Genomic DNA, 16716 nt, shown 5'->3' on the forward strand with positions numbered 1-16716 from the left:
TCAATTAATCCAATTCAACTCATAATGCTCCTATGAATAGGAACAGACTAAAACTGTGGCTGTGATGTTCAGAAGTGCATGTTTGTAATGTACATCTCTGGAAATAAAATTTTTAAAACTTATTTAAAGATTGACTCCAGTTATATCCTTCACCACATGGGTTCTCTGGAGTAGAATAAGAGTCACCTATGCATTACAGAGATTTCAGTAATAAGTATAGGAAGCGGGTATTGTTAACTTAGGAAACTAATTGCAGAAATCTATTTTGCTACCCAGCAGAAAATCTACAAATTACTTGTACATAAAGCATGTATTACAAGGATCTAAATCAATGGACTAATAGTATTAGACACACAAATATGGCATTCAACTACTTGTGCAAATCCTTGTGCTCCTGCACAGTGATACAGGGGAAGGAAGGAAGGCACTGCACAAAAAAAGTATCAAAACAAATATCTAAGATATGTCTGGAGTAGAAACGTTTAAGGGAGAATGATGATTACAAAACTAAAGTAGATGAGTTGAATGGAGAGTCGCCTCACCAAAATTTTAATTGGACATGTTGTCTTCAACCCAACATCTTAAACTTGTAAATTTTTTTTTATTTAAAAAGTTACTAAAATACTTAGTCAAATTCACTTACCAATGAAGTCATTTGATTTTCCAATATCATAATCCCAAACAGTTACTTCCAGAGTTTTTTTTGCCAAATCAGCTTGCTTGATTTCATAGCAAAATTCCTATATTTAAAAACAAAAGATATGAGTTTCTAATCTTATGCTCATTATCCTGATTGAAATTCACGGTTATTCTCTCATTGTGACCATCTGGTTGATAACTGGGCTGAGCAGCTCATTCCTCTTTTCTATGACCTGACAATTTTCATTCAAATAGACTGAAAGTCGGGTGGAGGAACCACCTCACCAGGTATTGGTGAATTTGGAAATCTAACCCTTAGTCTTTTGTTGACTCGACCATAAGACTAATGAAAATTTAATAACCCTCTAGTTTAAGCTTCTTTAAAATACAAATCAGATGTTCTGTGTATTTTCTCATCAATTTGTTGCAAGATAGAAGCATTCAAATTATCTGCTTATCACTCCTGTGGAATAATATTGGATCGTTTTATCTGCAGTTTGCTAATTATAATTAATATACATTTAAGTATTCATGGAAGGGAAATCAATCATAAGAACTTGCGATTAAATAGAACATTGTGCAATGGACTGTACAGTCTCCAACAGCGCAATGCTGATTTACAGATGCAATAAACTTAACCTTTTTAACATGGCTCAATTAAATTATGAAAATTGATGCATACTTATTAGCTTTTATCAACTTGGAGTATAAATGAGTTCTTCCAAACTACAGGAGCTGATCAAAAGGCATTATTCCAAATTAACTTCACAAAAGTTCTGAAACTTCACCTGCTAATGCTCCAATACGGTAATTAAATTCTGCTATAGACTTGATTTTCCAGACAGGTTTCTCACGAGAAACAGCGAACTTTATTTACAGGGCTTTGACAGCAGTTACATGCTTCCATCAAGAAACATAACTAGACACAAACTCCATCCCTAAGGTTCCCCGCGCTTCGGACTGATTCATTCACACTGTCATGTGATACTACAGAGTACAATAAGTCTTAAAGCTACAGTCACTACAAAATTAAACTTCCATCTTGATAAAAAAATAGCATCACACTGGCCCTTGGGCATGCTCAGATCATGGTGATCACAGCGCTATTCAAAATCAATGATATAACTATCAAGGGGTGAAAGGAATTCTTCTAACAGTAAGATTTCATAGTGTCCTGGGGCACAAATCATTAAGTCATTTGAAAAATAAATCCAAGAAGGATATTTGAAAGCCCCTATTCACTTACTATGGAAGTTTTGGGTCTTTAAAGAACTTCCTCCCTACAGGTCCATCTGAGGCCTCTTTTACACCACGTTTTAATGGGTGTGCTGGGGATTTGGTGTCATGCTTTCCCATGGTTTGGAAAATGTCAAGCTGACCTTGCCCATCTCTTTTCCATAGGATGATGAAGCTCCCACCTGCTTTGAGCAAAAGATTCTACCAACGTCCCCAGACCTGACTGGGAGATAGAGCGGGGTCCAGAAACACTGGAAATCCAACAGAACTGACCTCAATTGCATTTCCCAACTAAGGCCCAAGATGACAATTGATCCCATTGTTGTGGCAGATTATAAGGAGGTTTAACTCTGCGTCTAACATTGCTACCACAACTAAGGGGAGGATATTCCAGAGCTCGAGGCCTAGGCAACTGAACGCAAGGCCACCAGTGGTGGAGCGATTAAAATCAGGGATGCATAAGAGGCCAGAATATTTTGGAAGTTTGGCACTGGAAGAAATTGCAGAGATTGGGAGGGGTGAGGCCCATAGAGGGATTTGAAAACAAAGATGAGAATTTTAAAATCTAAACACCAACTAAGGTTTGTGGTAAAAAATATTCAAAGGGCAGATGGAAATATTTACACAATTGCACCATGCAATCTTGTTTGTTACTTCTCAAATTGAATTTTATCCAATTTTGGTCCATTTTGCTGCCTCCCTTCCTTAATTGTTGTGAATTGTAATGGATGCTATCCCACACGAGCCAGCAGCCCTTCCCTAAGTGGTCATTCTTCATGTACATTGGCTATTTAAATGCACTCCTGGCTGGTCTCCCATATTCTACCCTCTGTAAACTTGAGGTGCTCCAAAACTTTGCTGCCTATAATTTAACTTGCACCATGTCCCATTCCCCTATGATCCCTGCGCTCGCCAATCTACATTGACTCCCAGTCAAGTACTGTTTAGATTTTAAAATTCTCATCTTTGTTTTCAAATCCCTCTATGGGCCTCACCCCTCCCAATCTCTGCAATTTCTTCCAGTGCCAAACTTCCAAAATATTCTGGCCTCTTATGCATCCCTGATTTTAATCGCTCCACCACTGGTGGCCTTGCGTTCAGTTGCCTAGGCCTCAAGCTCTGGAATATCCTCCCGAAACCTCCCCATCTCTTTGTCTCGCTTTCCTCCTTTAAGACAATATTTAAAACCTACCACTTTGACCAAGCTTTCGATCATCTGACTTAATATCTCCTCATTGACATGGGACAGAGTTTTATGTTTGTCGGGCGGTGGGCCCAACCCAATCGGCGGCAGGCGCGTAGCCAATCTCCGCTGGCGAAACGGGGTGTGACGCCATTTTGCGTGGGCGGGCCAATTACGCCCAGCGCGTTGTAGACTCCCTTGTACAGTGGGCATTTCAAATGTGCGGCGGGCGGGTACAGACCGCAGGTTCCAATGGGGAACCGGCAGTCTGCATAAAGAAAGGCCAGGCAGCCTCCTTTAGGCTGTTCACAATGGCCAGCGATCAGTCTGCACAGCGGGCTCTAGAGGAGGGCAGGGCAGAGGAGGAGGGGGGCAGACTGCAGGGTAGGCCAGCGGGGGGCCAATGTGCCCCTCGGTTCTCTGATGCCTGCCTTGCTGCCCTCCTCGAAGAGGTGTCACATCATCGGGAGGTGCTGTTTCCCGAGGATGGGAGGAGGAGGGCCCCCCACGTTGCCAAGCAGGCGTGGCAGGAGGTGGCAGAGGTAGTGAGCTCTCAAGATGCTGTGCGGCGCACAGGAACACAATGCTGCAAGCGTTTCCACGATTTGTTGCACTCTGGAAGGGTGAGTACCATGTCAGCCTTGGCCATTTAACCCAGCAGGAAGCCTTAGTCTCTGAGGCCCCCCCACCCCCTCACGTCGTTATTGCATTGGGCATTTGGCGCACGCTGGGTGGGCAAACAGATAGTGACCATGCTTACATCAGCCTTAGTCGTTGAGGAGAAGATGGGTTCTCCCCACAGCATATGTTGGTGTTTGTCGCATTTGAGTAGTCTGGGGGCAATTGCAGGAGAGGCAGCTAGGCACAAACTCAGAGCTCCAACACATGTCTTATTGATGGTGATGGGATGGTGGAAGGGAGCCTCAAGGTGTCGTGGCCAAGAGCCATCTGCTGACCTCGGCGCCACACCTAGTTGCGTCTCCTTGCCATGGGCGTTAAGACCCGTGTGTTATTGAAAGTGATGGATGCCGAATGTGTCCAAGGTGGCTGTTGGGGGAGGGGGTTGGGAGCAGCTGTATTATCTTCTGGGGACTGATCACCAGTAGTGTGGACAGGAGCCGCTGGAGGCCTCAGATGGGCCACTGTGGTTGAGGTGCGGCGTGCGCGTGCAGAGTACATGAGCGATCAGCCCCAATAAATGCTCTTCTCCGTTCTGCAGGCAAAAACAAAGCACAATAGCCGGGAGTGTTTGCGCACTGGTGGTGGGCACGCCGTGCTGCAACACGTAACCACATATGAGGAGCAGGCCATGGAGCTGGGGAGGAGGCAAGCGGCCAGGTCAGCAGGTGTCGGTGAGGCTGGGGTGCAGCGGCCAAGTATTTGAGGCCCACAGTCCCATCCACTCTGTCTCCCCACCATCCAAAGCACTGATGATTGCTGCAATCGTTAATGCAGCAACACTGCTCATTCACAGACTGATACAGTCAGACGTGTGGGTCATACACAAAGGTCCCTCGGCCCCTTGAGGATACGTGCGCGTCTCTAGCACCTTCCAAAGTCGCCTTATCCCATTTGTGACCACTATCCCCATGGCCTAACATGCCATGGTATCGCTGCTGCACATCCAAAGACTTATTGCATCTTAGGAGGGTTTGTACCTCCACCACCCTTTCAGCCAGTGCGTCCCACATTACTCTGTCCAAAAGGTCCTCAGCACCTCACCTGTCAACCTCATGGCACTCAAATAAATGCCACCACGTTAGTCATCCCTGCGCCAAGGGGAAATGTTGCCTTCTGTAGACCCGTTCTATGCTCCTCATAACGGCATGAAGGTCAATAATGTGACCCGTCAATCTCCTGTGCTCCACGACAAATGTCGCAAGTGTTTGCAATGTTTCCTCATAACTCCAACTCTCCAGGCCAGCATGCATCCAGGTCAGGAACCTCTGCACTCCCCCCACTCCAATGCCATCCCTCCCATGAAGCGCAGGTCACAAATGAATGCAGAACTGTAGCTGTGGCTTCGACAGTGTTTTCTGCACTTGCAACATGACGTCCCTTTTCCTACATTCTATTCCTCGGCTAATAAAGGCAAGTCTGGCTTTGACCTTGTTAAACGCCTTATGTTCCTCTTCTGCTACCTTACCGGGTCTGTCCAGCAAGGTCCCTGTAATCGTCGTGACTTTCCACAGTCCTACCATTACTCATGTATTCCCATACCTTGTTTGTCTTGCCCAAGTGCTTAGCCACACACTTATCCACATAACATTCCATGTGGCATTCCTTAGGCCATCTGACCAGCCTGTCTGTATGCGTGTGTAATGTTTGGGCCTCCTCTTGACTATTTACCACCCAACCAATATTGGTCTCCTTAGGTTCTTGAAGGTTGAGTGCATTATGAGCCTAGGGGGGGAAAGGGATGAATGGTGTTACTGACTGAACGCTGACTGATGCACTGTCCTTGTTGTTAATTTCAGCATCACCACCGCATGGCCGCCAGGAACAAGTCCAGAGCACCACCTCCACACCTGAGGGGCATCATTTGCAACTTGCGTCACGTCCTTTCAGCGAACCAGGCACCAGCACAGCGACTACCACATTGGTGGGGATTATAACGTTGGCTAGTGTCCCGGGGCACAGTGGAGAAGGCACTTCACAATCGCTGGAGGAGATGGCACGGACAGAGAGTGCCGATGGCACCAACAGCTGGAGGTCTGCAGGGTACCAGGCACATGCTGAGTCCGGCTGTGATGATGTGCCTCTGGAGATGTCAGCCATACAGCAGCTGCAGGACAAGCGGCTGGGTGCGTGGGAGCATCTGGCAGTATTGCATGAGAGTGTGCTTCACTTGGTCTCTGTGGTGGAAGAATCCAGGCAGAGAGTTAATGATGGCATGAACCTCAGGACAGAGCTTCAGGCTTCCTCCATTGAGAGATTGGCGACTCTCATGGAGAGGGGCTTCCAACAGATTGAGAATCATCTGATTGGGTTACGCTCTGACCTGCGAGCCCTCACAGCAATGTCAATTGCCAGGTCATTGGCAATGTGGGAGATGTTCTGGGCACCAAGTGTCCCAGTTCAGTGCCCACCCACCTGCGGTGAGCAGGGAGGTCCAATGTGACCTCACGTCGGCGCAGCAGCTGCCTGTCGTCGCTGCGGGCTCCTCTCAGGGTGCTCCGGATGAGGGCAGCAACTCCTCCGCCCCTCTGCCAGTGACCGTTGCATCCGTTGAGGATGCGACAACTGGGGAGATGCCAGTTCTGGAACTGGCCACTCCCTCTCAGGCGGGGCCAGGACAGGCTCCACGGGCCAGAGGACGTCCGCCAAGGTCATCGAGGTCTGCAGGACAGCAGAGTCAGCAGGCTGTCTCACAAGCCACTCCGAACGACGGGGCTTCACCAAGACAAGGCACCCGCAAACGTAAGCATAAGGCACGCTAGGCACTCCACGGGTTTGTCACTGGTGATTTTGTGTTGGCCTTAGATTAGGGAATGTTTGATTCTCAACGTCAGAGCGACGTTTGTTCATTTTTTTGGTGGCTATAAAGTCCACATTTGTGACCATGGCTGAGGGTGTTTCCTTTGTGCTGCATTTGTCTGTTTCACAGACACATCATGAGTGTTTGAGTGGACAGTGATGTTTCTGTACTAAGCCCTTAGTTGCAGCTGATGAGGTGGAAGATGTAGCACCTAATTGCCACATGTGGAAGCGCCAGGCAATGCTGTTCCTGCTGATCCATGTTTGTGGAGCTGGCTGAAGGTTCATTGGATTAAAGTGTCCCTGCCTCCTTGGTGTAGTAGTGGGTCGGTGTGCTGCCCCTCATCATTGCCCTGTGCTTCCTCATCCTCTGAGTCACTGCTGGATTCATGATGTGCAGCCTCATCCGCTGCGTCAAGGTTTTCATCGTCAACTGCATCCCCCCTTTCCAGCGCAAGATTGTGCAGGATGCAGCATGCTACCACTATCACAGAGACGCAGTCTGGAGGGTACTGGAGTGCACCCCCTGAGTGGTCCAGGCAATGGAAGCGTATCTTGAGAAGACCGATGGCTCTCTCCACCACAGCCCTTGTGGTGCCGTGGCTCCTATTGTACCGCTGCTCAGCTTCTGTTCCTGGATAGCGGAGAGTCGTCATGAGCCACCTTCTGAGGGGTTAGCCCTTGTCACCCAGCAGCCATCCATCCAGAGCCGGAGCACTGAAGAGTCCCAGCACCTGGGAGTGTCTGAGGATGTTGGCATCATGGGAGCTGCCTGGGTACCTTGCACAAACTTGCAGAATCTCCGTCCTGTGATCACACACTATCTACACGTTCCTGTTGACGAAGGCACCGGGCTCACCTGCGGGCGCCTTGATGGCCACACGTGTGCAGTCTATTGCATCTTGGACGCGTGGGAAGCCAACAATGGCTGCGAAGCCTCTGGCTCGCTGTGCCTGACTTGCCTTGTCACAGCAGAAGTGGATGAAGGTCAATGCACGTCTGAACAGAGCGTCTGTAACCTGCTTGTAACCTGTGGACAGCTGATTGGGAGACACCGTAAAGATCACCCACCGAGCCCTGGAAGGAGCCAGATGCATAGAAGTGGAGGGCAGCTGTGACCTTCAGAGCCGCTGGCATGGGCTGTCGACCCACACAGTTAGGGGAGATCTCAGAGCCAATCATCTGACAAATGTAGTTCACTGTCCCCCTTGACAGTTGGAGCCTCCTTCAGCACTGCACCTCAGACATATTGAGGTAGCTACTTCTCTGCCTGTATACCCTGGCAGCAGGATAGTGGCGTATTCTGCGGCCCCTTCCACCTTGGACTACCTCTTGGCCCTGCGCCCCTTGTGCCTGGCCTCCCAAAGGTGGCTCCCCTGGAGGCTGATTGTCCACTCCTGGCCTCCTCCTTATTCTATCCCTCCCTTCCTCCTCAGAGGAGCTGCCTCCAGTGGAGATGTCAGAACCCATACCCCCAGGCTAAATGGAGGCCTCTGGAAAGCTGCAGGCCCGATAAAGATTCCTGTCTGCAGACTGGTGAGCTGAAGCTTCAAAGTACAGGGAAAACTGTTGGAAATCGATCTGAACTGCTAACAATCACACAGGCAAGTTTAAAGCACTTTCTGCAATAAATACTTCAGAAAAAACATTAACAACCCCTCTGAGCCCACATATCTCGCCCTTGAATGAGGTTTGTTAAAAAGCCACTTACCCGCCTGCCCGTTGCGCCGAGCCGAAGATCACACGGGCGCCTCAAAATCGGTGTCGATTGCTGAACTAAGGGCCTTAACAAGCTCTTTACTTAATGGCGGGGGCGCGTCGTGCTTCATCACGCGCCCGCCCAGTTAAATATCGCGATGGCGTGCGGTGACAACGGGACGCTCGCCTGACATCAGCGCGCGACATTTTAAGCGCTGACATGTGGGGCCCGCCACCCGCAGGTCATACATAAAATTCCGCCCATGGCGTCATACTTTGTTTTATAATGCTCCTGTGAAGTGCCTTGGGATGTTTTATTACATTAAAGGGGATATATAAATGTAAGTTGTTGTTGTACATCCCTTAACAGTATGTGCTGTTGTGTTGTTCAAGCACGGAACCATCACAACCAAGCCACCAGATTTCCAAACTTATGCTTCCTAGAAGAGTCACTGGGTAGGGGCAAACATTAGATTTCCCTCAATCTCAAAGTCTCTGTACATGCACTTTCCCAAAGAAAAGATTGTTCACAGTCCTCTGTCTACCTGTTACATGAAAATGAGGAGGATTGACCTACCCTTTTTCTTCTATGGGTGGAATTTTCCGTTCTGGAGACTATGTGCAGGTGGTGGGTGGGGAAGTCGGCATGTTTCCCACTGGACAATGGGGTGGGTGAACATACACGATCTTCCACTTTACAGCTCAATGATTATGCATGAGTGAGCAGCTTGGCAAAATTTCATGGCAGGGTGGGCAGGAAGTCACCTGCTCCATGGGGTCAAAGGTCCTGGTGCCATACCTAAAGGGCACCCGGACAGACATTCATTCATTGCAGGCCAGGAGCTCCGCATTATTCCTCCTTACGGCTGCAGGTCATACTGGAGAAACTCGCAAATGTGAGCAATCATATCCTGGGATATATGAGGAGACCTTCAGCATTGCCTTTTGCTCATCTCTAGGCAAGAGCACAGCCGGCGAAACACTCGTGGTTGGGCCAATGCACGCTGTTGCAATGGTCATGTTTGCTAGCCTCTTGACCTTATAGAAACTCTGCTGCCTCTTGTTGCTCAGGACCTTGCTTCTCATGGCCCTATGCCAAATGGCGACAGCTCTCCATCCCCTCAACTGGATAAGAGCCATTACCAAGGCAGGGTTGCCTGCAGCCTGCATCATTGACGCCTCAGTGGATGTGTGAACAAATTGAAGTGATAAGTTTAGTGAGCATATCCTTTACAGGTTTCCCTCTATCTCAAAGCCAGCAGACAAGTGCTAAGTCCTTCGCCTGGCCTCTGTCAAGACATGGCACCCCCATCTCATGCCTCCCACTTAAAGGACATCCTGGAGGACCAGAGATGGATGTTCCTCTTGTTCCGACACAGGTGCGTATGGAGACAATGCTCTTTGACCAGATGCCATGGGAGCCATGTGCAAGAAGCCTCATGTGGACACTTTTCCGCTTGCCTCCACTAACCTTGAGACTCTATAGAGAGAACATTGCCTTTCCAGCACAGAAGACCAACCACGTCAGGTTTGGAGTCGCTGGTTGGCTGCCCTCCACCAGCCGTGCCCCATGAAGGCATCTACCTCCCTCCCTCCCTTCATTCCTGCCTCTGACTGCAGCCAGTGGCAAAGGGCACAGAATGAACAGCAGCTCCACACCTTGCTGGGATCTCGATGTTATGAGACCCATGAGTCGGGAGCAAACCTGCTGTTGTGTGGGCTTCACCATAGAGAGAAGGTCACAACTTAAAATTATTGACATCCAGTTGCCTCACAATTATTAGGGTGTCCCTTTCGTTGCCAATTATGCTGAACTTAAACTTCACCTACCTGAAAAGACCCTCCTCCCATTTCGAGGCATCGCAATTTTATATCGAATGGAAAGATAGTGAGCATAACTTTCCAGACACTTTCCACCACCTTCTACCCTCTCCATCACTCACCAACTTCCACCATCATCATAGACCCACCCAATATCCCGTTTTATTTCACTTCTGTTACCCTTGACCCTCCCCCATTACTCTGGACCCCATAACCATCCACCGCCACATGCCATTCCTCCTCTTAGAGCCAACACCCGTTACCATCCCCATGCTTGCCCTGACCCTTGCCCTTCTTGCTATCTGAGCCACGTGTCCTTTCCCCCTCAATGACCCACCTGATGATGCCTTCACCTGTCAGACTCTCACCCTGAACCTGCCACCGTACCACATCCCACTTCCCTCTCTGACTGTGACTGTTCCCTCCTCCCACCAGTCCCCCGAGTTCACAGCTACGCCACCCCTACCCAACCAGGATCCCACCATCGACACTACTGACGCCACCCTCTGAGACACTCTCTCCCTTCACTGGGCAACCCCACCACCTACTCCCATAAGCCCTGCCTCACTTTTCCAGCCTTGGAGTTGCCGATGATACACGCACCCAAATTGTGACCCTCTTAAAGGTAGGCAAAGGCTGCACATACGTACCTCAAAGTCATTGATGAAGTGAAGCTCACCAGGTGCATGCCAGTCATGTACAGACACGAAACAGACTTATCTGCTGGCAGGGCACTGAATTTGGAGGAAGAATGTGATTCCAGCAAGTTGGCCTTTTAATGAACATTCATGAGATGCAAATTAATGAAAATGTGGTTCCCAACCTAGACCAGCGGGAAGGTTGATTCGCCTTTAACCCACCATGAAAGCCAGGAGAACAAAATTACAAACTGATTTCCTGATGGCAGGAAACAGACAATTACTCCAAATTGTGTGATCCCGCCTGCTAAGATTCCCGCCACTAGCGGGATGGAAATTTCCGCCCTTTGCTTTTCTGTCTGAAAAATGTGTTACTTTACTCAGCCGTTCACTGCACATTAAGGATATTTTATGGGGAAGCATTGCGCTTTCCATTTCAGCATGACTGTGCTCCAATGTATGTGTCACTGCTTTGTTACTCTTGGTGAGGTTTTCTGGGAATTGTTTTCTTTAAGCTAAACAAACCATTATCTCCATTATGTAAAGAAAAAATTTCTATTAATACCTCATTAAATTCTGGATTAAGCGTTTTCTTTTTCACAGCTGTCTTATGCTTTGATTTCTTGTCCGCGTCGGGCTTCAAGTATCTGGAAGAAATATATGTTGAGAAAGTAAGTGGCAATGCAGTGTTGTTAAGTCTCATGATACTTGTCAAAAATGAGCAGGAAAATTCTACTGGTGTCCTGGCCAACATTCATCCCTCAACTGTTACCAAAACAGATTAACTGGTCATCCTTCCTTTTCTAATTCTCAATCTCGGACTGCCTCCCTTCTTTTGTTGACATTTAATTGCTCCCATCCTTCTGGCTCACAATATTTTTCTCTCCCCCCTCCTGGTTCACACAAGGCTGAACTTTTACTTAATTGACCCACCAGGAGTTGGTGGGTGAGAAAGTTGTTGGAAATTGGGATTCCCGCATATGCTGTGGAGCCACCTATTGGTTCCCTGTCCTAAAGCTAGCCTGACTGGCAGACTTAGCTTCCAATTGGATGGGAGCAACTCATTGAAGACCACAGGGCCAGCAAAGTCCATGCCGTGGTGGAGGAGGTCAATTGACATGAGGTGGGCGAGGGGGAAATGGAGGGGGGTTGATCAGGGGTAGGGCAGTAGGGGACTGTCGATGGAAGGGAGGTGGGGGTCAACTGTGTGTGCTACTGATGCCAGGAAGGTTGGCAACCTCAGTGGTAGTGGGAGGCGGGGCCTGGAGGTAAGGTCAGGGGCCAAGAGTGTTTGGAGTCCTTGTAGAGGGATTGGAGGCCTCATAGGGAAGGTCAGTAGTGAGGTGTCTGATCGCATTAGCCCCTCAGCACCTAGATCCAGGAGGTAGGTATAAAGGGACTCAACTCCTGAATCCGCCAAATCCTTGATGAAGCTTCCAGGTCTTCCAATGCTCGGGAATCCTGTTCAGCCAGAGTTGAAGCTGAAAAATTGAGGCTCTCAACCTCATTATTATAGTTAAAATTCCAACCTGTTTCCTTGTAGTGGGTTGGTCACCTACCCAGCTTTCAGCCTCAGTTGGGGCCAGGGAACAGGCTTTTCAGACTTGAGCCTCCTACCCTACTTGAACCTAGCTTTAGGTTAAAATTTCCTCCAAAATCTCTAAACATGGCTTCTGGAAAAGGAGGTCCAGTCTCACCAATCTAGTTAAATATTTGAGTGGGAAGTGGTCATTGAGACTTGCATCAGTGTTCGGACCATTGCTCTTCACCACCTTTTTTAATGATTTGGATGAAGGCATCAGATGAATCATCTGAAAGTTCATGACACAAAATTTGCAGGGCCACAGGGAAAAGATGAGGGAGTGGGACTAGTTGAGCTGGCAAGGGCATGATGGGCCAAATGGCCTCCTTCTATGTTGTAACCACTCCGTGATTGTATAATATAAAGATTTGTATGGGTCTAAGGAGCTTAAATAGAGTGGGGGATGGGCTGGTGTCTGGCAGATGTTTAAATATAGATAAAGAGAATTGCAGTTGGGCAAGGATAACTCTAAGCATGTGTTCACTGTGCAGGTCCAAGGCAGCTTATTGGAGGAAGGACCTGGCTTTGAAAGTGGAAAGGAAAATTGAAAATGGTGTAAAAGTGGGGTTCCCATTTGCTCTCACCTGTTTGCACTTCTGTCAAAACCAATTTCAGCCCTATTATTCTTTCCCTGTATAATGTCTTGATCAAGCCATATTTATAATAATCTGTCTAATTTTAGTGCCCTAATATACAGACCCTAGAAAAGATTTACAGCACAATTACTGGATTGATACCTGGTTTAAGGGCCCTCAGCTGCCATTTTAGGTTTAGAGAGCTGAAACTTTTGACTTTAGAAAAGTATAGTCTTCAAAGAGATAAGATTGAGACCTTTAAATTAATGAAAGGATTAAACTCGGTCCAAATGGCTATATATTCAAATCAGACAGTACTAAAGAAGGCTGGGAACAATAAGCATAGAGTTAGGAGAGATGCTAAGAAGGTCACAGAGAGTCGTTGATTCTGGAGCAATTTGCCAGTATGCAACATTGAGTCTAGATTGGCTGAAAGCATTCAGACTTTAATATCTGCATATAGAAGATAAGTAGCTAATTCAGAGTTACCATAATCCCTCGGAATGTGTCTGATTGCCTTCAGGAGTCAAAGGCGAATTTCCTTGATTTCTTCCTAAACTTGCGAAAGTTTTCTTTCAGCTCTTCCAGGAGTTTGTGTGGCTGCCTGGTTAGGTGAGGGTGCTGGTGTGCAGAAGTAACACCATTGTCAAAAAAAGGGTTCGTTCGATGGGCCAGCTGGTCTTTGCATGTCTCTTTTTTTTCAGTCTAGCAACATGCTCCCCACCATCACTGTCTTTCCCCCTATATGGCTCAAACACTCTCTTTTATTTTCCAGTTCACGCTCATTCTTTCCTTACAGCTTCTTCCTCTCTTCTTTCCTCCCCACCCCCACTACCATTCCATTGTCCTCATCTCTCAATTGCTCCTCCTGGTCATCTGTGGATTGACAGCAGGCCAGAAAACCTTGGGAAAACAAAAATAAAAATACCTGGAAAAACTCAGCAGGTCTGGCAGCATCTGCGGAGAGGAACACAGCTAATGTTTCGAGACCGTATGACTCTTCAACAGAAAACCTTGGGGCCACTTATCAAGAAGGTAGGGATTGCAACCAGCAGAGAGTTAAAGCAAGCGACATGGGAAGGAGTTGGCCAGGATTACCACAGCAGCAGGGGGTAAAGTTTTAAATAGATCAAACATCCATGGATTATGTTAAAGGGACGAACTTGCTCTGACTTGCATGAACTGCAAACAATCAGAAAGAACGCAGGCAGCCTGACCCTGCCTGCAGCTTTCAGGTTGAGCTGATTTCTTATCAAAGGGCACTCACCCAGCATATTGCAAATCTGCATTTTAAAGTTGCAAAAGCACTTAAAAAAAAACAACCACAAGTGGGTTATTGGTTACCTCAGTATGAGCCTGGCATTCCCATTTCTACATTAAACCCCAGGAGAAAAACATAGTTTTCATGAATGTCGAATGAATTTAAAAAAACATGCAACTTTTCAAAACATGCTTCGCGAGAATGCCATTTCATTAGTAGCACCAACAAAGATCTGCAGACAATCACAATGGTCCTTCAATACCTCATGGCATGAGCAAAACTCAATAACCCAGCATTGGAGTGCACAATTGTTGGAGAAAATGAACACCAAGTGGGAATGAGTCAATTTGAGAAGCACACTGACGGAATAAAGTGGGCACATTTTTTGACGGGGGTGGTGGGGAAGCGCAGCAGGTATGTAGAGAAAGCAGGAGGCCTGGATAAAGCCTCTTGACATACAAAAAAGACACAAGGGCCAGAATTTTCTGGCCCCATTGACACTGGGCGTAGGGCATCATGGCGGGCGAGGGGGGGGGACGGACGATATGGCAAGAAGGCCAACAATCAGTCTCACGCGTGAAACCAGGTTGCGATTGTTTGCTCCACCCATCAATGGCGGGCCGGCTTTCCGTCGCACTTCAGAAACCTAATTTCAATACATTACAAGCCCTGCTCGCTGGAATCATTCCGCCAAGCTGCATCAGCCGGGCACCTTGGCGTAGTTGCATGCCGACGTGTTTCACAACTGTACATAAATGACAGGCATCTGGAGAACTGCACTTTGCTCGGGGCTTCAAGGTTTGTTCACCTACCTTGCTTAAGGCAGCACTAGCAGTCACGAGCACCAGGCTACACAGGCAGCACCACATCACTTTCAGTGGGGGGCTCACGGGCAGATCTCTACCTACCAGACCATCTGTAACAGCTGCAGGGCTAGGGCTTGCTTGAGGAAGGGGGAGAAGTGGCCTCAGTCAAGGAAGAGGCTGAAGGGCGAGGGCTGTACTGGGGAAGGGGTATATCCCAGGGTGTGTGGGGGGGTGGGGGGCACATGTTGATCTGTGCAAGTGACCTCAGATGGTGAGGGCTGAGGAGACAGTCTCCAGAGGAGATTAGGCCAGATGGAGATGTGAGGGTGTGTGTGAGAGAGGATGGTGATGTCCCTTGAGTTGGCAATGAGTGAGATGCCAGTGAATGTGTGATGGCCTGTTGAGTGTGTGAGTTTAGAGTGATAAGATGGTTGCCTTACCCTGGCAGCACGGATGAGATCACTCATCCATTTTCTGCACTGGATGGCCAACCTCTTGTGTGTAGCATTGGCACGGACCACCTCTGCCTCCACCCCCCAAGCCAGAGTGGTGAGACTGATGGGCCTCCTGCAGCCAGAGTGGGGTAGAGGACATTGCAGCAGGGCACAATGGCATCCAGAAGTCATCCCAGCGATGCGTCACTGAATATGGAGGCGGCACTCCTCTTGGTTTTTGGGGCCATGTCATCACCGGAGCAATCCTGGGCTGCAAGCATTGAGAAGTGTGTGCACGCAGCTGCAGTTTAAATATGGCGCCCTGTGTGAGGAAGTGGTGAGGTAACGGTGTGGTGGGCAAATTGGAGGCCGCCCGCCAGTGAGACAGCGAGTTTCCTGTGGCTGCATAATTAATGAGGCGGGAATGGGACAACACGGTGCCAAAACCCGCCATTGCGGCCGGTGGGTAAGTCATTTTTTTTCCCGCCCATTACTGCACTTTGTGCAAACCTGGGACGATTCTGTCCAAAGATACAGCATGAATAATATCATAAAGGAGCAGCAAAGGATATATAGGGCTAAATTTTCAATGGCCCATTGTAGCGGAACAGGAGGCATGGGTTGTGGGGGGAGCCTGAAAATGGGAAGAAAATCCCTTCAGGCTGACTCTGTGACATGTTCCTGCTGATATGGGATTATGGAGGAGCTGGATTGATGGCGAGAATGATTACCCACCTGGCCACAGTGGGTAACCAATTAATTCCTTTAATTATGGGCACTCTCTTGATGCCAACCAGATCTTCACTTGCCCGGATGAGTGCAGCTCCAGCAACATTCAAGAAGCTTGACACCACCCAGCACAAAGCAGCCACTTGATTGACACCCCATCCGCAAACATTCACTCCCTCCAACACGGATGCACAGTGACAACTGTGTGTACCATCTACAAGATGCACTTCAAGGATTCACCAAGGATCCTTAGACAGCACCTTCCAAACCCACAACCGCTAACATCTAGAAGGACAAGGGCAGCAGATACATGGGAACACCACCACCTGGAAGTTCCCCTCCAAGCCACTCACCATCCTGACTTGGAACTACATCGCTGTTCCTTCAGTGTCGCTGGGTAAAAATCCTGGAACTCCCTCCCCAGGACAGGTTGAGAGGGCAGTTATCAAAGCATACTGTATCCTGGGCTTTATTAATAGGGGCATAGAGTACAAGAGCAAGGAGGTTATGGTGAATTTAATAAGTCACTAGTTTGGCCTCAGCTAGAGTAATGTGTCCAGTTCTGGGCACCACACTTTAGGAAAGATGTGAAGGCACTAGAGAGGGTGCAGAAAAGGTTCACGAGAATTGTTCCAGG

At 48.2% G+C, this 16716-nt stretch overlaps 1 protein-coding gene across 1 annotated transcript in view; it reads right to left on the minus strand.

The window, feature by feature from the left end:
• Positions 1 to 16716, minus strand: part of LOC144684619 (double C2-like domain-containing protein beta) — a 344343-nt gene that overhangs the window by 9460 nt on the left and 318167 nt on the right. The window contains exons 7-8 of the mRNA XM_078548630.1: positions 11258 to 11339; positions 644 to 740 (exon numbers count right to left, since the gene is read on the minus strand). Coding sequence (XP_078404756.1) covers positions 644 to 740; positions 11258 to 11339 — 179 coding nt within the window. The remainder of the gene's footprint in view (positions 1 to 643; positions 741 to 11257; positions 11340 to 16716) is intronic.

The sequence above is a fragment of the Cetorhinus maximus genome, chromosome 9 (assembly GCF_964194155.1).
Source record: "Cetorhinus maximus chromosome 9, sCetMax3.hap1.1, whole genome shotgun sequence".
Classification (NCBI taxonomy): Eukaryota; Metazoa; Chordata; class Chondrichthyes; order Lamniformes; family Cetorhinidae; genus Cetorhinus; species Cetorhinus maximus.